This window comes from Syngnathoides biaculeatus, chromosome 7 (genome assembly GCF_019802595.1).
Source record: "Syngnathoides biaculeatus isolate LvHL_M chromosome 7, ASM1980259v1, whole genome shotgun sequence".
Classification (NCBI taxonomy): Eukaryota; Metazoa; Chordata; class Actinopteri; order Syngnathiformes; family Syngnathidae; genus Syngnathoides; species Syngnathoides biaculeatus.
Genome location: NC_084646.1, coordinates 29,556,926 through 29,581,348, shown reverse-complemented (window position 1 = coordinate 29,581,348; position 24,423 = coordinate 29,556,926). Strand labels below are relative to the sequence as shown.

At 44.0% G+C, this 24,423-nt stretch overlaps 1 protein-coding gene across 5 annotated transcripts in view; it reads right to left on the bottom strand.

The window, feature by feature from the left end:
* The window catches only part of LOC133503969 (BMP/retinoic acid-inducible neural-specific protein 3-like), a 108,445-nt gene that overhangs the window by 26,578 nt on the left and 57,444 nt on the right, over nt 1-24,423 (bottom strand). For all 5 annotated transcript variants that reach the window (XM_061826011.1, XM_061826010.1, XM_061826014.1 and 2 more), the window contains 2 exons: nt 5,448-5,553; nt 2,007-2,243 (listed from right to left, as the gene is read on the bottom strand). In XM_061826011.1, coding sequence (XP_061681995.1) covers nt 2,007-2,243; nt 5,448-5,553 — 343 coding nt within the window. The remainder of the gene's footprint in view (nt 1-2,006; nt 2,244-5,447; nt 5,554-24,423) is intronic.

Below are 24,423 nucleotides of genomic sequence, written 5' to 3'. Positions count from 1 at the left end.
TTTAAAGCCGGACTAACAGGTCTTTGAGCGTCAGAATTCTAGCTGATAGACAGGTGTTCAAATACTTACTTATAGCTGTATGACACAAATAAATCGTTAAAAAAAATCATACATTGTGATTTCTGGATTTTTCTTTTTAGATCATCTCTCTTACAGTGGACATGCACCTACGATGAAAATTTCAGACCCCTCCATGATTTCTAAGTGGGAGAACTTGTAATATAGCACGGGTGCTCAAATACTTATTTTATTTATTGTGCATGGCACTTAAAAGGTTCAGATTACATTCCCATCAGAACAATTGTAAAAACAATTTAGTGTTTTTGCAAACTTACACTGAAAATATCACGAAACAAAAAAAATACATTACAATACAAATTCATACCAAACCAACTATTAACTATAAATTTGAAATATCACTTCCAACTTAGTTTCATTTTTTTAACCCAGAATGATATCCCCATCTGTTTTTCATGGTGTAAAACTGAATTTTTGTATGTAGAATATCTTTCGCAATGCATGTTGAAAGCTGAATGATGCTCCAATACAGTTTTAAGGTTAATGTTATGTTGTCTCCTATGTCTAAATACAGAGTTAGCTTTTTGGGCAATGTATCGTCTGTACTTTCACCTTCAATCAGGCTGTGCCAAGGTGGAATTTTAACACTACACACCATCTCATCCTCCACTTTCTACTTTGGCTTCAGACCAGACCTTTCTCAGTCAAAAAAGAGAAAATCCAGTTTCACCATTTTTTCTTCTATTATTCACATACAACAGTGTTTGTAATTATGAGTGTCCCCCTTTAAAATGGAGGGGGGCGTGTTGGGTAAACTATGAAGTAGAGTGTGTGGACTGGTGTGGCCAAGCAGCAGTTCTTTGTGAGAGGCAATGTGCTGGCATGTTAAGGAAAAAAAAGAAAAACGTCAGGCTGTAGTTCACTGCGCTGGATCTGTTTGCCTCTGCGCTGAGAGTGTGCGACAAGTGCATTTTAGAGGGAACATTGCTCGTGACCCTTGTTAGGGTCACCGGTTAAGAAAATGGATGGATGGATTCTATACATTCATTCATTCATTTTAGCCTAATCCAGATATCCCCGGGGGTGAGGCAGGTTACACTATTGTCTAAAATGCTTTAAAGTATTTATTTATTCATGCTATTTATTCATTGTGTTACATAATAAATATTATTGGTATGCGTTTCTTGTCTTATAATGACTAACAAGGTATTAAAACCACAAAATAGCTGAATGTAAATATCTTCAATTAAATTTATCTTCAATTGTTCAAAATCATTTTTTGTTTTTACACAGTAATTATTTCATTTTTTTTTCTGCTACAAAAATAATGTTTGGATAGCTTTTCACAAACAGGGACAAGGGGGCACGCTGCACCAAATGCTTAGTAAAATTTGTAATTTCCAATTTGTCATTTCCTCTATCCCATTTTTTGTGCGACCCAAGTAGGTCAATGCGGGTATAACTGGCTGATAGGAAATGTAAAAGATCAAACATTGCAAAATACAGAAAGCTCTTAAAGGCGCTGATAAGTTTAATCGGCATTGTGTAATTCTCATGTACAAGTTGCCGGGGTCCAAATTAGCTGAATTTTCTTTTAAATTTTCAGTAACCGCAGATGGTTTATCCTTCTTATTTGCCGCAGCAGCGAACACAGACATTCGAAATGGTACAATTTCATTTCTAAAAGAAGCTTAATCCACAAAGCCGTGGGGCTATGTTGAGTAATATACTGCTTCTTCTGGTTATTTATTTTAATATTCATCACAAGATGTTTAGAAATTTATAAATATATGAGGATATGAGGACACTTCCAGTAATAGTTATGGCATATCCTCCTTTGTTGTTTTCAAACCATTTTGCATGCTATTAAAAAGCCAAATGATGATTGATTGTCTCGAGTTAGTGGCAATCATTGGGTTTTGCTCAGGGTTATCTGTCAACAAAATGTCACAGGCACAGAAAGTACAACTAAGAACACAAACACAGACCTGATTCCTCAAAGTCTTGGTTGGCCTTGGTCCAGGAATCTTGAATTTGTAGCAAACTGGCTTCCATAGACCTCAAATCCAACTCGGGGCAATTACACTCTGGGTAGTCTGCAGCACACTGACACCAGCAGTCATTGTCCCGGCACACAAATTGGCCCTCCTCATTACATCCGATGTAGCTGAGTGCTGCCTGCACAAATCTGTCCCGCAGATATTCTGGCAGTATTGCATGAAGGCCTGAATCATGGAGACATTATGTCAGAGAGATAACTAACCAATATAGCAAATGGTGGTGAAATATGATTTGATTGTTGTTGTACGGTCTATCCGAAAAGCATTAAAGACAAGGCTATCAAATTTTCTTGTGCTCTGACATACTTAACGTGTTCAGCATAACACACAATGTGCTGATTGAAAGTTTTATTTTTGCTCATATTTCTTTCTGCTTTCGTTTAGAGAGAGAGAGAGAGAATTGTGATTGGTGCAGATTTCAATGAACATGTTGCCAAAGGAAACAGGGGCGATGAAGAAGTGATGGGTGAGGACGGCCTTCAGCAAAGGAACTTTGAGGGGCAGATGGTGGTGGACTTCACAAAAAGGATTGAATTGGCAGTGGTGAACACTTATTTCCAGAAGAGACAGAAACAGAATGACCTACAAGAGCGGAGGCAGAAGCACGCAGATAGATAATATTTTGTGCAGACGATGTAATCTGAAGGAGGTTACGGACAATAAGGTAATGGTGGAGGAGAATGTGGCTCGACAGCATAGGATGGTGGTGTGTAGGATAACTCTGGTAGTGGGTAGGAAGATTAAGAAGACAAAGGTAGAGCAGAGAATCAGGTGGTGGAAGTTGAGAAAGGCAGAATGTTGTGTGACCTTTTGAAAAGAGGTGAGACAGGCTCTAGATGATCAGGAAGAGCTTCCAGAAGACTGGAATACTACTGCCAAGGTATTCAGAGAGGCAGGCAGGAGAATACTTGGGGTGTTTTCTGGTAGGAAAGGGGAGAAGGAGAGTTGGTGGTTGAAAGGAGTGTTAATTAGTGATGCTTCCCATAACCGTTGAATACCCGAATGTATTGTATCTCACTTGTTTTATCTGGTTCAAAGACAACATTGTTGTGGGATATCTTGACTGTTATCTCACTTGTTTTTCTAGTCAAGACGTCTAGACCGTTTCACACTCACTTGTTATCTGGTTCAAAGACGACCATTGTTGTGGGATATCTTGTTATGTTTCTCAGAGCCTGAAGGACACACTTAGGTGTCAAATGTAAATTGGCTACAATTGTTGCGGCGCCAGGTGGGACGGGTAGGCCACCCGCCCTTTCTCTCGCACGCAACAGAAAAGTATAATAGAGAGATGCAGAGTACAAATAGGTAGAGTCTGCTGCGGGTTTCGTACGAACGCCCAGCTGGTTGACAAAGCGGACCTCTACCTGGGTGACGTCTCTCCACCTTTTCGGCCTAGGTAAGGGGCTCATATGATTGATTTCACGCAATGTCAACCGTGTTTTGAGAACTTGCATTTGGTCGAAATAAATATGCCAGTTATTGAGGCTAAATAGCATTTGGGAACGTTGGTCTTTTGTTGAATGTCATCTTTGTCTCCTGAGCGCCGACCAGCACCGATCCTTTCAATAAAACAGTGGTAGAACCCCAAAATTCAGGAAGTCATCCAAGGAAATAGAGTAGCGAATAAGAAGTGGGAAACGGAGAGGACCGGCATAAGGAATACATTGAGATGCGTCGTAGGGAAAATGTAGAGGTGGCAAAGGCCAAACAAGAGGCATATGACAACATGTACACCAGGTTGGAATCAAAGAAGGAGGAAAGGATCTCTACAGGTTGGCCAGACAGAGGGATAGAGATGGGAAGGATGTGCACCAAGTAAAGGTGATGAAGGATAGGGATGGAAATATATCGACTGGTGCCAGTAGTGTGCTAAGTAGATGGAAAGAGTACTTTAAGAAGTTGAATGAAGTAAATGAGGGAGAAGGTAGAGTGAATGACCGGGAAGTTGCAATGACTAGTAAGGGGGAAGTTAGAAAGGCACTGAATAGAATAAAAATGGAAAGTCAGTTGGTCCTGATGACATACCAGTGGAGGTATGGAAGCAATTTGGGGAGGTGGCTGTGGAGTTTTTGACCAACTTATTCAAAAGAATACTAGTGGGAGAGAAGATGGTAGAAGAATGGTGGAAAAGTGTGCTAGTCCCCATTTTTAAGAACAAAGGCGATGTTCAGAACTGTGGAAACTTCAGAGGATTAAAGATGAGCCACACGATGAAGTTATGGGAAAGAGTCTTGGAGGCTAGACTCAGGACAGAAGTAAGTATCTGCGAGCAACAGTATGGTTTTATGCCTAGAAAGAGTACCACAGATGCATTATTTGCCTTGAGGATGCTCGTGGAAAAGTACAGAGAGGGTCAGAAGGAACTACATTGTGTTTTTGTAGACCTACAGAAAGCCTATGACATAGTACCAAGAGAGGAACTGTGGTACTGCATGCGCAAGTCTGGTGTGGCAGAGAAATATGTTAGAATAGTACAGGACTTGTATGAGGGCAACAGAACAGCGGTGAGATGTGGCGTAGGTGTGTCAGAAGAATTTAAGGTGGAGATGGGACTGCATCAGGGTTCCACGCTGAGCCCCTTCCTGTTTGCGGTAGTAATGGATAGGCTGACAGATGAGATTAGACTGGAATCCCCCTTGATGTTCGCAGATGATATTGTGATCTGCAGTGAAAGCAGGGAGCCGACGGAGGAACAATTAGAAAGATGGAGGTACACACTGGAAAGGAGAGGAATGAAGATTAGCTGAAGTAAAACAGAATATATGTGCGTGAATAAGAGGGGTGGAGGAGGAGGAGTGAAGCTATAAAGGGAAGAGATAACAAGGGTGGATGTCTTCAAATACTTGGGATCAACAATACAGAGCAATAGAGAGTGTGGTAAAGAAATGAAGAAACGGGTCCAAGCGGGGTGTAACAATTGGTGGAAGGTGTTTGGTGTGCTATGTGACAGCAGAGTCTCTGCTACGATGAAGGGCAAAGTTTACAAAATAGTGGTGAGGCCGGCCATGATGTACAGATTAGAGACAGTGGCTTTGAAGAAACAACAGGAAGCAGAGCTGGAGGTAGTAGAAATGAAGATGCTGAGGTTCTTGCTTGGAGTGAACAGGTTGGATAGGATTAGAAATGAGCTCATTAGAGGGACAGCCAAAGTTGGATGTTTTGGAGACAGGAAAGACAGAAAAGCAGATTTCTGCTGCTGCTTTTCTTCTGTCATCACTCCCTGGTATACACTTCAAAGACCTCCAAAAAAGTACTGATGCCTGGCTTCATTCTGACAGACTTTGTGCTGCAGTTGAGTTTGCTCGAAAAGAGACAGTGTGACAATTCCATTACAAATTTGTCCGAGTTCAATGATGAATGGCCAACCTTGCAAATGAATCTTGTTTTCAGGGCTCTGAACCAAAACAGAACTGACTGAGTCGAGGTTGTCATAGTTACTGCATCCAAGAGGGCCTGTCCTTGTTTCAGTCACCTAAAGGGGGAAAACAAAAATGCATAACAATTAGATTAAATTAAAAAGGAAACTGGCAGAACTGTGGCGGGACTGATCAGAGTCAGAAATGGCTTTATTGGTGTGTCGCGTTAGTCTCACAGTTCTGAGGACTGGGGTTTGAATCCCAGCCCCACGTGTGTGGAGGTTGCATATTTTCCCCGTGCCTGCGTGGGTTTTCCCCAGGCAGTCCGAATTTCTCTCACATCCCGAAGACTTGCATTAATTGGACACTCTAAGTTCCCCTTAGGAGTGATTGTGAGTGTGAGGGTTTACTGTTTTCTGTTGTTATTTCAAAGTTGTCATATTTTCAATAGCTTCCACCATGCCCCCTCTGAGTAAATATAATAATGATAAAAAATGAGAGACCTCAAGCTAAAATACCATAAATAATCAGATTATCAACACAATTTCTTTCATGCACCTTAAAAAATATCTTCACTAAAGTGATGTAGTCACTTTGTCAGGCCTCATACAATTCATATTAAAGGTAATGATTTTATGATTTTATGCTAAAAACACACTTCAGACGTGGGTACAGTATTTAACTTGTACTGCTGCTACTCAAACATCCATCCATCCACTTTCTTCGCCGCTTATCCTCACAAGGGTCACGGGGATTGCTGGAGCCTATCCCAGCTGTCAATTAGCAGGAGGCGGGGTATACCCTGAACTGGTTGCTAGCCAATCGCAGGGCACATTGAGACAAACAGCCACACTCACAATCAGACCTTGGGGCAATTTCGAGTGTCCAATAAATGCTGCATGTTTTGGGGATGCAGCAGGAAACCTAAGTGCCAGAGAAAACCCATGCAGGCAAGGGGAGAACATGCAAACCCCGCAGAGGCGGGTCCGGCATTGAACCCGGGACCTCAGAACTGTGAAACTAATGCTTTACCAGCTGACCCACCGTGCCGCCTCGTCAAACACCATCTTGCATTTTGTCATTAGAATACAAAACTCTTACCATGCATATATTAGCATTTTTAATTGAATCATATTCACACCTGAGGGCTAATGTATTGTAATTGTCTTGATTTAGATTTTTTTTTGTTTCAGAACCCCAGCAACTAAACTGTGGTGCACATTGGTAGCAGCATACTAGCCACTTTGTTGTAATATGTTGAAAACATTACAAACATTTATATAAATCTTGGAATGTGTTTGAGCCCACTTTGCTGATTTACCGGTACTCATGCTGCCAGGACTGCTTCCAGTTTCCCTATGTGTACAATAAAAAAATATAAATGGAATACTTATTTTGCTCCCATTTTGAAAGAGGTGAGTTCAAACATCTATGATTTATTCTTCTGCATGTACACAATACTATCCATCCATCCATATTCTGAGCCGCTTATCCTGACGAGGGTTGTAGGAGTGCTGGAGTCAATCCCAGCTGTCATCGGGCAGGAGGCAGGTTACACCCTCAACTGGCTGCTCGCTAATTGAAGGGCACATGGAGAATAGCAATTTAGAGTGTTCAATTAATGCATGCTTTTGGGATGTGGGACTACACTGGAGCCCACGGAGAAAACCCAAGGATAAAACCCCCGGAGGAACGGGGAGAACATGCAAACTCCACACAGACGGGGCTGGGATTTGAACGCCGGTTCTCAGAACTGTGAGGCCAACGTTCTCCAGATGCGCCACCCAAATAAAATAAAATCGAACAGAGCTTTGTCATCATTGTCACAGGGACAATAAAACCCATTTAGGCACCTCACAATTTCTGTCATTGAAGTAAAAAAAAGAAGTAGATGTATAAACACAATTATCAAAAGCCAGTTTTTTTACATACAATTGTTCACATCAGAATCAGAATCACAGAAAAGACAAATATGCATTAGATTACACTTAATACGTGCAAAGAGGGTGTAGGGAGTAGAGTAGTTCTGACTGTGTGTTTGAGGGTCAGATGCATTTTATAGCTTGGTGGCAGAAGCTGTTTTTAAGCCTGTTTTTTCTCAATTTAAATGTTTTGTTTTGTTTTTTAGAAGTAGGGCGGGTGAAATGGGAGTGACAGGAATGAGTATCACTGTTTTTGTTTTGTTTTTTTTGCATTAGTCTTCCAAAAGGCATACTTGTTCCAAATGTCTCACAAATCTTTGAGAGGACTTCTCCTTTGTGGAAATAATCTATCCACCTCAGAGATGTGGCATATCAAGAAGATGAATAGACAGAACAATTTATTGCAGGCAGCCCAAAATATAATGCCACTCTAAAATGTGTAGATATTATATATGGGTATTGGAGTCTGATAGGGTGGTGATGGCATCACAGAACCAGTCAGTACCACGTGTAACCACCATTTGTGTAGAGCAGGGGTGACCAGGCTTTTTTTACCCTAAGATCTACTTTTCAAGCAGCCAGCCTCTCGCGAGCTACCGATGGCGAAGGGCGGGGGCTGAATGATACTCCCAAACAGTTTTAAGGTTAATGTTATGTTGCCTCCTATATTTAAAATACAGAACTAGCTTTTTGTGCACTGTATTGTCTGTGCTTTCATCCTCGATCAGGCTGTGCCAAGGTGGAATTTTAACATTATACACCATCTCATCCTGCACTACTTTGGCTTCAGACCAGCCTTTTCTCACTTAAAAAAAGAGAAAACCTCAACCTGTTTTACCACATTTTTTTCGATTATTCACATACTCCAATGGCAATGCAAATATGCTGGTTATTGGCAGGAACTGGAACAAAACTGCTGTATCTGCCATTCCCAGAACATTAGGTCCATGTTTATTGGGTGATATGACTGATAAGTATGTCAGCCATGGAACAATCAGTACATTTCTAGTACAAATATTTGCAACATGGAGCCATGCATTATAATGCTGTAACAAGAGCCAAAGATTGTGGTTTAAGGGCACAACAATGAGCTTTCAGAACTCATCATAGTATGACACAAAATGCCATGAATAAAATGGACGATTTTGCAACTCAATTCATAAAGTTGACATCAATAAAACCAATCACCCAAATGTTCCTGTATTCGCTGTCTGTCATGTACATAATGAACTTTGAGATTTATCTTTGAACTTTGGGATTCATCTCTGAACAGAAAAAACATCTTTAAAGTGTCAGAAGGCATCAAATGTAACACCTTACCTGCTGAAGTTGGTTAAAATGACAAATTGAATTTATGTCAAAGAACATGCAAATGAGTTTACTGGAGGTTTCTGTCATTTTGTGCAAAAACTCTTTGGTTATGACACCCAATTGTTTCAACAGCTGTGTGGGTGGCTGGTCTCAGACATTGAGAATGTAACATTGCTGGATGCAGAGATCATGGTCTGGTGGGGTTACATGTGGTCTGCTTTTGTCATGCAAGGTGGATGTACTGTCAAATTTTCTGAAATGGCTTTCGGAGACCGCTTACGATAAATGATCATTCAATTCACTGGCAACAGATCTGGAGGACATTCCTGAAAACTGCAAACTCCCTCAAAACTTGCAACTTCTGTTACACTATGCTGTGTGATAAAACTGCACAGGGTCTTATCACATAGAGTGGCCTTTTATTGTGGACAGCCTAAGGCACACCTGTGCAATACTCACGTTAATCGAGTCAGCATGTTGACCTGAACACACCTGTAATGGGGATGTGTTTCTTGCTCAAAATGCTGTGTTTGCCAACAGAGATAACACATTTGTAAACAATATTTGAAAGAAACAAGACTTCTTTGTGTCATGATCCTGCCGGTCCAGCCCTGGCTGTGCGGGTGCCCGCACGGTTGCGCTGATTGGGAAGCGCACACCTGCGCCTCATGCTGGCTGATTGGCCCCGGTGTATATAGGACCATGGTCCGGCAACAGATCTTTGCAACTCATGCCCCGTTCCAGCATTCCCGTATCTCTGATTGTATTCCCGTGTGTACCGACCTCCGCCTGTCCTCTGACCAACCCCGTAAGCCTGACTCCTTTGATGTTCCTGCCTGCTTTGATCGATCTCCCGTGTATCGACTCCTGGCTGCCCGCTGACCTGCTCTCTACGCCTGACGTCCTGATTACCGCTGCTGCCTACCCGATCCCCGACCGTGTAACAAACATTTTTCCCAAATTACCTCTGCATCTCCCGTGTACTCCTGCATTTGGTTCCTACCTTTGTCTTGATGGGTCGTGATACTTTGTACACAGAAAATATATAAGATTGTTGAGTTCAGCTCATGAAAAAGGAGAGGAAGAATAAAAAGTGTTCTACTCAAAATGTGTTCAGTACAAGAATATAGATAGAGATAACACAGTGAGACGACAACTTCTGGGAAAGACTAGAGAGGGTGATCGCTTTTCTTTGTCACTCACATGCTCAAGGCAACACAAACAACTTTCAAAGGAAGGCATTTGAGTGTTTGTGTGCTTGGACAAACTGGAAAAGAGAAATTCTGTTTCTCTACTTTGATTTGACACCGGGGAAAAGAAGAATTCAAAGGCGCAATGATAAACATGATTAATTTAGAACCATACCATTATCCTATTTATTAAACAGCTTTGAGCTGGTATTTGATTTTGATTAAGCGATTTGTTTATCTAGTATTGTCAGGTAAATGAACAAGTGACTGGTTTAGAACAGTTGTTCATAATTAGACACTAATTTAATTGTGAATCTGAGTGGCAGATATTATTTTAAAAATTCTCTTGGTATTCTCTAATCTATAGCACTATTAGAATTGTATTTATACTGCCAGGTACAGTCGTACCTCTACTTCCGAAAAATTCAGGTTACGAAATGCCACCTCGGAAAAATAGTCTCTAGTTACGAAGGAAAATTCAGGATATGAAAGGAGAAAAAAAAGGCGCTCGATTTCCCAAATCCCACCGAACAGAAACATCCTATATCTTGGTTTGTGTGGCATGATATTGCTGCTTTCCCAATGGTCATTGCCGTAGCATCCTCCTGCTATCCCGATGGCTTTCAATTTTTACCCATGATGCACATCCTGTATCATGGTTTGTGTGGCATGATATTGCTGCTCTCTCATTGGCTTTCGCCGGAGCATCTTCCGGGCATCCCATTGGCTAGGAGGGGGCTCAATGTTTACCCATTGTGCTTTTTAATTCCTTTGGATGCTCGACTGTCATTGAATCACGCTAATGCTCTCACACAGTGCCACAAGCTAGCGGCCATTGGAAAGGTACAGCATTTTCATTTGTGCTTTTTGCACGTTTATTCATCTTACTTCACCATGGACCTAAAAAAAACTTTACTTGAATTAAGTTGTGGGAGTGCATATGTTCGTACATAGGTTTTCTCTTGGCTGTCAAATGTTGCCTCCTCCTCTGTCGCACACGGTGCCTTTTGCTTGTCAGCCTTCTCTTTGTAAAGTCACCCAACGGCAATGGTAAATGAACATAGTTTTTATTCTTTACGTTATGTACTTTGAATGCTTATTTTTGTTTGGTGTTGGGGGGAGGCTTGGAACAGATTATGTTATATATATGTAAAATGCGCTTCTACTTATGAAAAATTCATGTTATGAAACAACTTCCAGAATGGATTAATTTCATAGACAGAGGTGCAGTGCTACCTCTACTTACACAAAATTAATCCGTACAGTGATACCCCCCTTGAGTGGTACAAAGTATTAAACTCTCTTTCTTACCAGAAGAGATGTACTAGATATTTACATTAATTTATTGTGTTATGTACACCATAGGGCCCTCCGAAAAGGTGAGGGTATTTTTAGACACGTTTAATTTATTTTGATGATTGGAATTGGGATTGTATTGCCAACTCATTTTCAATATGATCACCTATTATTGAGGCATCTTGTTGCCCATTTGCTTTCTTATGTAACCCACTTAATACTTTTTAAACAGTTGCAATGATCAATATTTTCAACATAGATTTACTTCATTTAATTTTATTAGAACATGACGTGTTATTTGGATGTTGGTTTCCTGTTCCCGAACTGGTGACAACAAATCGAGGAGGCTCCAACCCGCACAACCGTACAATAAATAAATCCTGCTGAATTTGGACCGAATGTTCTGAGTACTCAACCTGGGACGCCCTTGGTGACGACTTCAGTGGACTAAAATCATCATCTGCGTAATCTTATTACCCAAATTGGAACAGTATTGGTTCGCATTGAAGCTGCGCGGCCTAGAATAGTCTACCTCGCTAACGTTAAAGCACATATGTAATCAAATATTTGCTGAGGTAAACATCAAATGCTAGTACTTACACACCCTGTAAAACCCATGTATCGTTTACAACGAGGACCGTGAGTACTTATTTAGAAGTAGGGCAAGTGGAAACGTCAACTTCAACTTGCTTATGTGGTGTTTACATAATTCACCCGCGGGACCTCGAGTTGGGGTGCGGGGTTCCGGACGGACTGTTTTTGTTGTTGCGCTTCCGGAGGAAAGGTTAAGAGAGTTCCCGCCGTTATGCGAGTAGTGTTTTGATGTCGAACAATAAAGCAAGTTCTGTTCCTGTGTCCGACACTCCGCCTCCGACTCCTTTTCTCCGGCGCTACACTGGTGACCCCGACGTCAGTCCCGGCGTTTTCGAGACTGAAACGAACATGGCAACCGCCATCCGCAAATTGCCGGAGTTTTGGGAGACGTCCGCGGCAGCGTGGTTCACACAGACTGAGGCTCAGTTCGCCCTCCGCGGGATCTCAGATGATTCCACGCGTTACTATCACGTTGTCTCAGCACTCGGGAGCTCAACGGTGGCCAGAGCAGTGAACTTCATCACCTCTCCCCTGGCCCGAGATAAGTATGCTGGGATCAAGGCTCACCTTCTCAAGGTTTTTGAGCTTTCACGGCCGGAACGTGCCCGACGTCTGTTGGCTATTAATGGACTGGGGGACAGCAAACCTTCCGAACTCATGGAAATGATGCTAAACCTGCTGGGCACGGAAGAGCCCAATTTCATTTTCATGGAACTGTTTCTCAGGCATATGCCACCGCATGTTCAGACGGCGCTCGCGAACAGTACTGCCACTGAGGCCCAGGCCCTGGCCGAGGAGGCCGACCGTTTCTTCCTGGCAACCCAGCGCTTCCCCCCTGAGACGCTGGCCGCGACGCGCAGTTACTCACCTTCGGGCGCGGGGGTGGCATCCAGCAGGGGCCCCTTCGGCACCGACGGCCGTGCTGGCACAGGCTTGTGCTACTTCCATGCCCGTTTCGGTGGGAAAGCGAAGAGGTGCCGCGCCCCTTGCAACTACGACGCGTCGGGAAACGCCAAAGCCCACGCTTCGCAGCGGCCGTGAGCGTGGGCGCGAAGAGCCGGCTGCTGTTCGTCAAGGACAACCTTTCCGGGCGCAAATTCCTTTGCGACACCGGCGCCCAGAGGAGCGTCCTGACGGCCACTGCGGAAGACGCCGCTGGCGGGACTCATGGGCCACCCCTACTGTCCGCTAATGGCTCCCCTATCCGCTCTTATGGCATGAGGACTGTGGACTTGTGTTTCGGGAGTCAGCGCTTCACATGGGACTTTGTCACTGCGGATGTCTCATTCCCTCTCCTCGGCGCTGATTTTTTTTGTGCCCACGGGCTGCTGGTGGATGTTAAGAGGTGCCGTCTGGTGGATGCACTGACTTTTTCCACGGTCGCCTGCGTCCGCAATGAGGCGACTTATGGTGGTCTCTCCAGTTCGCTATCGGACGGCACCAAGTACCAACTCCTCCTTGGTGAGTTCCCTGGCTTGACACGGCCCACTTTCTCCTCTGCCACGACTAAACATGGGGTCGAGCACCACATTGAGACCAAGGGCCCCCCGATCCACGCGAGGGCCCGACGGCTTGATCCCGAGAAGCTAGCAGTCGCTAAGTCCGAGTTTGCCAACATGGAGCGTCTGGGCATCGTCCGCCGCTCGGATAGCCCGTGGGCCTCGCCACTACACATCGTCCTTAAACCGAGTGGTGGGTGGTGACCGTGTGGTGACTACCGCCGCCTTAACGACGCCACTACACCCGACCGCTACCCTGTTCCACACATTCAGGACTTCTCAGCCCACCTGGCAGGCAAAATCTTGTTCTCCAAGGTCAACCTGGTGCGCGGGTATCACCAGGTTCCCGTGCACCCCTCAGACGTTCCCAAGACAGCTGTAATCACTCCGTTTGGACTGTTCGAGTTTCTGAGGATGCCGTTTGGTCTTAAAAACGCGGCACAATCTTTCCAGCGTTTAATGGATTCTGTGCTCAGGGACTTGCCATTTGTGTTCGTCTATTTGGATGACATCCTCGTCGCCAGCTCCTCGGAGGATGAACATCTGATGCACCTCCGCGACCTCTTCGCAAGACTTGAGCAGCATGGCCTGATCATCAACCCGGCGAAGTGTGTTTTCGGGGTGCCCTCTATCCAGTTCCTCGGGCACCTCATAGACAAGAACGGCGCCGCCCCCCTTCCGGCAAAGGTGGAGGCCGTCTCCGCTTTTCCCCGACCTCGCTCGGCTCGGGGCTTCCGGGAGTTCCTGGGGATGGTGAATTTCTACCACCGGTTCATCCGCCGGGCGGCCCACATCATGCACCCGCTCTATGAGGCTCTTAAAGACAAGGCCCCCAACCGGGACGTTGAATGGACGGCCGAGAGGATGGAAGCCTTCGAGGCTACGAAGGCCGCACTGAGTCGTGCCGCTATGCTGGCCCACCCGACCCACGGGGCCCCTGTCGCTCTCACTACCGATGCATCGGACTACGCTGTTGGAGCCATATTCGAACAGTGGGTCGGCGGCGCCTGGCAACCGCTTGCCTTTTTCAGCCGTCAGCTGGTCCCCAGGGAGCGCAAATACAGCACGTTCGATAGAGAGCTCCTTGGCCTCTGGCTGGCGATCCGCCACTTCCGCTCCCTATTGGAAGGCCGTGAGTTCACGGCATATGTGGACCATAAACCCCTCACTTTCGCCATGTCCAAGGTGGCCGAGCCATGGTCCGCCCGCCAGCAACGCCAACTGTCGTTCATCTCTGAGTACACTACGGACATCCAACACATCGCCGGCAAATCCAATGTGGTCGCGGACTGCCTCTCCAGGGCGATCGTCGGCACTGTGCATCTGGGTCTCGACTACTCCCGCATGAGCGCAGACCAGGCCTCGGACCACGGGGTGCAGGCCCTCAAGACTTCTGACACGGGTTTGCGCCTGGAGGAAGTCGCGGTTGGTGACTCGGGCGTCAGGTTGCTGTGCGACCTCTCACCTGACCAGCCTCGGCCGCTGGTCCCTGCAAACTGGCGAAGAGCTGTTTTCGAGGCGGTCCACAACCTCTCCCACCCCGGAAGGAAACCGTCCGTGAGGCTGGTGGCCCAGAAGTTCGTGTGGCGCGGTCTCAAGAAAGATGTGCAGGCCTGGGTCGACTCGTGCGTGGCCTGTCAGCGGGCTAAGGTGCATCGCCACACAAAAGCCCCCTTGGAGCCCTTTGCTGTCCCCGAGAGGAGGTTTGACCACGTCAACGTCGACTTGGTAGGTCCACTTCCTCCCTCGCACGGATTCACCTACTTGCTCACCATGGTGGACAGGACGACCCGCTGGCCCGAAGCCGTTCCCCTCTCCTCGACAACGTCGTCAGACGTGGCCCGGGCGTTCATCGGCACGTGGGTTGCACGCTTCGGGACACCGTGCGACCTTTCCTCAGATCGTGGCCCTCAGTTTACCTCTGAACTCTGGAACGCAGTCGCTGAGAGTTTGGGGGTCAAGCTGCACCGCACTACCGCCTATCACCCCCAGGCGAACGGTCTTTGCGAGCGGTTCCACCGCTCCATGAAAGCAGCCCTGCGTGCCGGCTTGACGGACGGCAACTGGTTGGATAAGCTCCCGTGGGTCATGCTCGGCCTCAGGTGCGCCCCCAAGGAGGACCTGTTGTCCTCATCCACCGAACTCGTCTACGGCCAGCCACTGCGGGTCCCCGGCGAATTCATCCCGGACGCCACAGCGCCCTGGTCCGCAGCCAGGCAACGGTCCTCCCTGCTGGAGGCCGCAAAAGGGTTCGCGCCGGTTCCCACGTCGCAACATGGCACCCCAGCTGCCCGGCTGCCCCGTCACCTGCGCTCTGCGGATTTTGTGTTTGTTCGTCATGACGCCCACCGTGGACCTCTCCGCCCCCCATACGACGGGCCGTTCAGGGTCCTAGAGCACGGGGATAAGAGCCTGCTCGTGGACATTGGCGGCAGACCCGAGACTGTTTCCGTGGACAGGGTCAAACCCACGCACCTGGACATTGCCCAGCCTTTGGGGTTGGCCCTCCCCCCGCGCCGGGGTCGTCCCCCTTTGCCCTGTGCCCCTGCGCCTGCCGGGGTACCCTTGACCCCGCCTGAGCCCTTGTCCCGTGACTCAATGGACAGTGCGGCCCCGCCCCCCTCGGCCCCTACAGTGCACACCCGCCGGGGTCGGGTCATCATCACTCCACGGCACAAGGATTTTGACTATGGGTGAATTCTGGGGGGGCTTGTGTGGTGTTTACATAATTCACCCGCGGGACCTCGAGTTGGGGTGCGGGGTTCCGCACGGACTGTTTTTGTTGTTGCGCTTACGGAGGAAAGGTTAAGAGAGTTCCCGCCGTTATGCGAGTAGTGTTTTGATGTCGAACAATAAAGCAAGTTCTGTTCCTGTGTCCGACACTCCGCCTCCGACTCCTTTTCTCCGGCGCTACACTTATAGGCCCAGGCTACCTTTTGCATTTTTGATCAAACCGTGCTGTTGAAGAAACATCAAATGTGAGCAACTTCATAACTTGTACAACGAGGGCCATGAGGACTTATAGGAAATTTAATAAGTCTTATCTTAGTACATTTTAGTACCAAAATTGGAGCCGTATCATTAACGTTGAAGCTGCTCAGCATAAGTTAGCCTAGCCTAGTGTGCTAACAACAAGACACAGCTGGAATCAAATATTTACTGAGGAAAGCATTAAATGCGACTACCTACATCACCTGCAAAACCTACGTATTGTATACGAGGACCAAACATCAAACTTGGCTCAACCTTCAACACTAGAGTGAGAGCCATTGTGGTTTGAATCCCTTCTATCCACATATCCTTTATATTTTACACAGGTAGTATGTGATTTGTGGACCTTATGTGCTGACTGTTTTATCTGACTTGAACATAGATTAGGTAGTATATAAATTGTGTCGCTTATGTGCTGACTTTATTTGATTGCTTGTTTTGACTATCTGCAGCCTGAAGGGGGGCACCTATTCTGTGCAACCTGTAGTCCAAAGCCCAGATAAATGTAGAGGGTTGCAGCAGGAAGGGCATCGGGTGTAAAACTGTGCCAAACATAGATGAGCGTTCATCAAACGAATTCCATAACGGATAGGTCGTGGCCCGGGCTAACTATGCCCACCCCCGGCACTGTTAATTTGCATGGCGTAGGTAGAAATTCAGATAATGTACAGTGAAGAAAATAAGTATTTGAAAACCCTGCTTTATTGCAAGGGCTCCCACTTAGAAATCATGGAGGGGTCTGAAATATTCATCCAGGTGCATGCCCACTATGACACAGATAATCTATAAAGAAAAATCCAGAAATCACAATGTATGTTTTAGACAAGGTTAGAGAGAGCAGACTTCGAGCGACTTTGGCGAGAGAGTGAGTATATTGGCAGAAGGGTGCTGCGGATGGGGCTGTCAGGCAAAAGAGTGAGAGGAAGACCAAAGAAAAGGCTAATAGATGTGAGAGAGACATGAGGACAGTGGGTGTGAAAGAGCAGGATGCACGAGATGGGGTTAGATGGAAAAAGGTAACATGCTATGGCAACCCCTAACAGGAGAAGCTGAAAGAAAAAGAAGAAGAAGATATTACTTTGTCGAAATGGAAAAAAAATGACTTAGTTGGAAAAAAAGTGACACGCTTTGGCAACCCCTAACGGGACAAGCCAAAAGGAAAAGAAGAACATGAAGTGTTATTTATTACCAATAATACATCTGACAAAAATCCAGTTGTTGTGTCCAATGCGCTGTATTTAAAGGGGAAATCCAGTGGTTTGCATTAACAGTGTATCCAATAGGTAATGTAATATGTACTCTATCTTGACAATGTGATGTTAGATCCTCTCTCATTTAATAGTGTTTTAAGAATATTTTTATCGACAATTATGAAAATTCGTAATTGTCTATTAAATGAGAGATGATGTAACATCACATTGTCAAGATAGAGTACATATTACATAACCTATTCGATACACTGTTAATGCAAACTTTGAAGAAATTGACAATGACAACTGCGATACTTTTTTTCTGCATTGAGTACATGACCTGAGTGGGTTTTCATTTTGTTTTGAGTATAGCTACTATGACAGCAAAATACCATCTGGACAGCAGGGGTCATTTCGAATCCAAAGTAGCATATCAGCAGAGCTGCAGAATATGGCCACAAATCCCTCGAGATGGAAGTTGCAATTGAGCATGTGATTTGGTTTGCCTACTCCAAACTGTGTGGATTGACCTGAATTTTGCCAAAGAAAATATTTTCAGAATAGAGTTTTAACTACAATATCTTCTATTACAGGGGTGCCCAGACTTTATTACACCAAGATCTACTTTTCAAGCAGCCAGCCTCTCGCGAGCTACCGACAGGGCAGGTGTGGGTGCTGATGATGCTCTCAAACCGTTTTAAAGTTAATGTTATATGCCTGCCTCCTATATTTAAAATACAGAATTAGCATTTTGTGCACTGTATTGTCTGTGCTTTCATCCTGGATCAGGCTGTGCCAAGGTGGAATTTTAAAATTACACACTATCTTATCCTGCACTTTCTACTTCGGCTTCAGACCAGACCTTTCCCACTCGGACAAGAGAAAATCTCATCCAGTTTAATCACTTGTTCTTCGATTATTCACACACTCCGACAGTCATTGCGTCTTAAAACAACAGCATTTCGTTTTTTAACTTTCTCCATTAATATTGAAAGTAAACATAAGCAGCATGTCTAGCTCGTCTCTGCTCTACATTTTGCTAACTTAAGTAGCGGTGGTGGACGCTGTCATTATAAAATACATCGATGGGCTGCTTAAGTACTATAACATTTGTAATTATGACTGTACATCTTTCAGAGTGGGGGGAGGGTGTAAGGTATAGTAGGAAACAGTGTGGCGGAGCAGCGGGTGTTGTCACAGAAAGTTCCGTGTGCTGTCTAAAGAAACCAGTGGCTTCTTTTCATTTTTTCCAGTACGTATGTGAATTGTGCCATTGGTTACTTCCCAAGAGGGGTTGCGTCAGGAAGGGCATCCAGCATAAAAACTGTGCCAAACAAATATGAGCTTTCATCTGAGATGACACGCTGTGGCGACACCTAATGGGACAAACCGAAAGAAACTTGCTATGTGAATTTTGCCATTGGATGTAACAACAGTCATCCCTCACTCATTGAATCACATTGCAAAATGCCACAAACTGAATAGCTGTACGTTATACTTTGAATTTGCATCAGATTTTATTATTTTTTTCTGGCCGCAACGCAAAATATCTGTGAAGAGAGTGCACTAGTGGTGCACAATGGCGCATTTTTTTAGGCACACCGTCCCGCGATTGACCAAGACTGCCTCGCCATCGACCGATCGCGATCGATGGATTGAGCACCCCTGTTCTATAATAATACTCATTAGCCTCCATTAAGTTTAAAACGCATGTACTGTATGATATATAAAACTGCTTCTGTGAAATACATTGCAGATGCAAATACAAACGTACAGTAGTATTCAGTGTTGCACCATATGGAGATGAGTAGCCTCTGACTCACTGGTGTGAGTCTCTGGCATTGACCCTGCAATATTTAAACTGTTAACATGGTCCATTGAGACTGATTGCTCTGAGGCACATCCATTATTTAAAAATGAAAGAATTACACATCATTACAAAACCAGCTCCACAAGTGTATTTTACTAATGAACATTTAGATGTGTGATGAAACATGAATAATTCCACGAAAACACCATAAAATATCACTTGTAAAGCTTGAGTGGTGAGATGTGTGAAAACCCCAGGAAGTTTTGCTGACTGGATGCAAAAGTGGCAAGGCTTTAAAGGGTAAATCCAGTGGTTTCCATTAACACTGTATCCAATAGGTAATGTAATATGTACTCTATTTTGACAATATGATGTATGATGTGTCCTCTCTCATTTAATAGTGTTTTGAGAAGATTTTTATTAATAATTAATATAAACAATTATGAATTTCCAGGAGCGCTGCCATTTTCGCAAGTCGCATGACCTACTTGCATGGATGTGACGTGTACTGTGCCGCAACAAAGGCTCGATTACATGGAACACCATTTATGCCCAGCACTGATTTCCTGGATTTATCCTCATCATGACCTCTTGCTTGATGACCAACCACTTTATGAAAGTTCAGAAGGTATTTGTCTGACTACCATCTCTTGATGTCCGTCTGCCTTATCTTGTTTAATCTTGCACCTTTGGAAACCTGTTATGCATGAGGGTCCCAGTCTCTTGTCAGCCCTTCATCGTCAGGGTGTCAAAATGGTAGATTGTTGGAAATATCTGTCCAAAGACAGGTGGGTTCCTTGGGAAAAGTTGCTCCCAAAAGAATAACAGCTTGTTCTACAATGCCTTTTCCCCCTGTATCTCTCAAGGTAGTCTTCCCTTGGGAGACCACAAAGTCCAAAAGTAGACCAATTGGTAAAGCCAAGATAAAAACACCTTAAATCCAGTTCAGTTTGGTTTGTTCAGTACATACTGCTCCATTGGGGTTCGCCCAGTAAATGGAACTATTTGCTCATCAATACACAAGTTTCCTGTTCGAGAAGGGCTCACACATCCTTACCTTATTTTGGTCAAGAAGGGAACAGTCCTCCACAAGAGATCTCTTCTTTTATCATCATCTGAAACATCAAGGTCATTGACGATCTTCATGGAATTCCTTACCTTGTAAAACAATTTCTCGTCATTGATTCTTCCATATTTTGCGCTCTGGTTTTTGAGGCCCACAACATTTGTTTGAATATTCTTGGAAGCCCATGAAAATAGAATACCAGATGAAGGTCTTCAGTTACTTCTGGAGTGCTATTTTGTGTTGTGCCAGACAGAAATATTCCACACTGATTTGAGCATCAAGCTATTCCTTCAAACATTCAATCATTGCATAAAATATTCCAGTGGGGTTCACTTTTGACATGTCATGGCAACATTGCATTGTTTAATGGGAGGATTACAAAGTCAGAATTTGAATCTTAAAACAGAGATGAAAAAAGTTCAAATAAGCCTTAATTGTTAGAGAAAATATTGTATGTAATGTTTATGTAATGTTTAATACAAATTCAAGGTGTACTTTGTCTTCTTGTTCCATAGTAGACGCCAACTGGATGTAAACGTGGACAGTTCTCCATGACTGCTTAACTCCTGATCACCTCCTAGCCCTGCCTGAATTTCATCCTTGGAGCTTCCTGAATCATCTTGCTCTGTTTCTGGGTCAAACAATGGATATTCAGGTCCTTCATCAGGTAACTCAATAATTGAGTGTCAGCAACAATTTTCAGTAAAATTCTCTCCGCATCAAAGAATGACTTAGTTTCTTGTCATTTGAAAAAAAAAATGAAGAAAAGGGAGGAAGAAATACGTATTTCCACAGTGGAGGGCATTTTTTAAATCTTAAATACAGTTCAAATAATTCAGACACCATTTGTATGTTTTTAAGAGACTTGTGGAAAATGTGCCAACGACAATTTAAGACAAATATTGCTCATTGAAAAATATCATACTCTTCCACGAAAATGTTCTTGCACTGACATAGGCATTTTTCTTTATAATGTAACCAGAGGTAACAAATCCCCACCCCCTTACATTTGTTATTATTGAAAAGTTTTCCGTCCTCTGTAGAAAAACTAAAGGAGTTAATTCGGTTGTATGTAGAGGGCGGGAGATATTTACCAGTAGGACAACTTTGAAATATTGGTCATCAGGAGAATAGATCATATTAGAGGCACCTCTAGTTTAACTAATACCCAAACAGGAAAGGCCCACATCAATGCTTTTAAAGTTTATGATACTTGGAAGGATGATTGGCATTCGAATGGTTATGAATTAATATAAAAATCAGTCGTTACGTTCCACTCTGACGAATGAAGTGTAACACCACATGACTGACTGAATACTCAAGGCATACAGATCAAATTGGATCAAACATTTCTTATCACTTCTCCTCCCCATCAATGAAATCCTCTTCCAAACTTTAGTTTAATGACTCTTCAATACAGTGGAGCCTGGGCTGAAAATCAAAGAAATGAGTATTGATTGATGCAGATTTTCCTTTGTATCTGATGTAATTCCATCGTGGGCTAAAGGCCTGCTAAATAAAGCGCGTTTGTCCTCATCTCCTCTCCCATCAAATCCGTTTTATATGACACCTTAACTCCAAGTAAAAATTCTTCGATAGATGAAAGATGCTCTTAGAGGATATTTAAACAAATGGAACTTTGATTTTCCACAGTAGACCTAATGGTTAGCACATTCGTCTCACAGATCAGAGGTTGGACGTTCGAATCTCGGCTCAGGCCTTCTTTTGTAATGCTTGCAAGATTCACCCCCGGCATGCATAGGTTTTCAGCAGCTACCCCATTTTCTGCCCACACGCCCCAAAAATGTAAGTTAAGTTCCTTGAAGTCTCAGGTTTGAATGTGAATTGCTTCTGTGTCTATACTGTATGTGCAATTTATATATATGTAGCCATCCATTTTCTTAGCCGCTTATCCTCATGAGGGTTGTAGGAGTGCTGAAGTCAATCCCAGGTGCCATTGGGCAGGAGGCAGGAGGCAAGGTAAACCCTGAACTGGTTGCCAGCCAATTGCAGGGCACATGGAGACAGACAACAGTCACATTCACAATAACACCTAAATCAATTTAGAGTCTCCAATCAATGCCATGTTTTTGTTATGTGGGAGGAAAACGGAGTGCCTGGAGTAAACCCACGCAGGCACAGGGAGAACATGCAAACTCCACACAGGCGGGGCCGGGCTCGAACCCTGGAGCTCAGAACTGAGGCCAACACTTTTCAGCTGATCAACCTGCCGCTATATATATATATATATATATATATATATATATATATATATATATATATTATATATATATATATATATATATATATATATACACACACACACACACACACACACACACACATTCTTCAAACACACAACAAAAATAAAGTTGCATGATTCTCTTAAAAATGAATGTTAAATGCCTGAAAATTTGAACTCACCATAAATGCATAGTCATGCGTTATCCTGTCAAGTAACTCTGCCTCAATCTCACCTGCTATTTCATTTATTCTTTTTGTTGTGGTTGCTGAAAGCGGGACTTTTCCAACCTTTTTCACTGCAGCCTCGCCAAAAAGTTTTTTTCAAATGTATGGCATCAAGTCGCCATCAAAACAACAAGCTCAAACCACGTAGAAACGAGCGTAATGGGCACATTAAATAAACAGACGAGCGCACACATTTGAGCTCTCGTTGTTTTCTATATCGACCTGTTGCCACAGGTGTGGGGCTTGTGAGTCACCTGTTGCGATGAACCCGTAACATATATTGGAATCTTGGCATTTTCTTTTAAATGCAGCTTTCTTTTTGCAAGCAGTTTGGCTCATCGTTGTCTTGTATACCCTTTCCAAAGAAACTCTCCATTGAACTGTTTCTGGTTCATTTTACGAGGGCAAAATTGCCCATGCAAGGAAAAGACTAGCCAAAGAGTCAAGCGCGGAAGTTTTGTTTTTTTGTTTGTTTTGTTGTTTTTTTTAAATAAGACATCCGGAAGAAAACACAATTTAAAGGTCTTATCCAGAGGAAATGTATTTTATTTGTATCTCATGCAAATGTAGCTAAAATGTCATAAAAAAATATTCAAAAAATTCTCAACACAACAGAAATGAAATAAAGTAGCGCCAAAGTACACATTCTCTTTGTAATCCGAATGCCTCCTATGTCTGTTTCAAATCGAGGCTCTGTTGAAACTGCTCCCGTGCGACGTCACGCAAATGCAACCCAGTATAGAAATGGCATCCTACACAGTTAATCGTACACGCGAGTGTGATCTAAAGAAGATAGACCGCAGTGATGAAGAAGTTTTCATGGAATGTGTAAATGCTACTCGCTTCTTGTGAAAGCATCAGAAATCACAGTTTTCCAAAGCAATGAGTGTTTATTTAACTCCGAGGACATGGAACACAGTGAGCGGCTACACATAGACTGCTGCAGGTAAATAACTAGAACATAGATTAGGGGCGCAACCCATAACACCTAGGAGAGGTGTATGCCCATACTCGGCATAGTGACAAACAACGAATAATCTCCAAAATGCTCTGTGGAAGAGCTAGGAATTTAAGAGGAGGAATTTTGTGATTCTTCCCATGTTCGAAAAACATCCCATGCAGGTGTAATTCAACCATATACAGTATGTTCTAACTGGCGAATGTAACACAAGGGCAGGATTTGGCGAAACCTGAGGAAGTTGACGTGGAACCTTGCACCCAAAACACAGACTGGTAGGTGCCTCAAGAAATCTACGTACACTTTGTTGATGAAATAATCTAATTCAAACCCGTTTAAACGTCTGATTTTGCCTGTACACAACAGTTAATCGTTTGTTGTTCTTGTTGTACTAGCAACTGAGTCGGTGTAAAACAAACCAAGTTCTGGAAAGTCATCACAATGTCAGCAGTATTTTTAACTAAGCTTGGAGAGTTTACTGGGTTTTGGTAACGCGTGACAACTTGCGTATCCTCGGAAAGCTCAATTCAAGTCTGGTCACTGAGGTTTTAGGAGCTGAGTGGCATTTGAACTCACAGCTCCATTTGGAGACCAGAAGTTCCATTTCACTGAGGAATGAGACATACCTTGAGTTTGTCACATTTGATCACTCGGCCATCCTGACCTACCCAACCCTAAATTTCCAAAGTC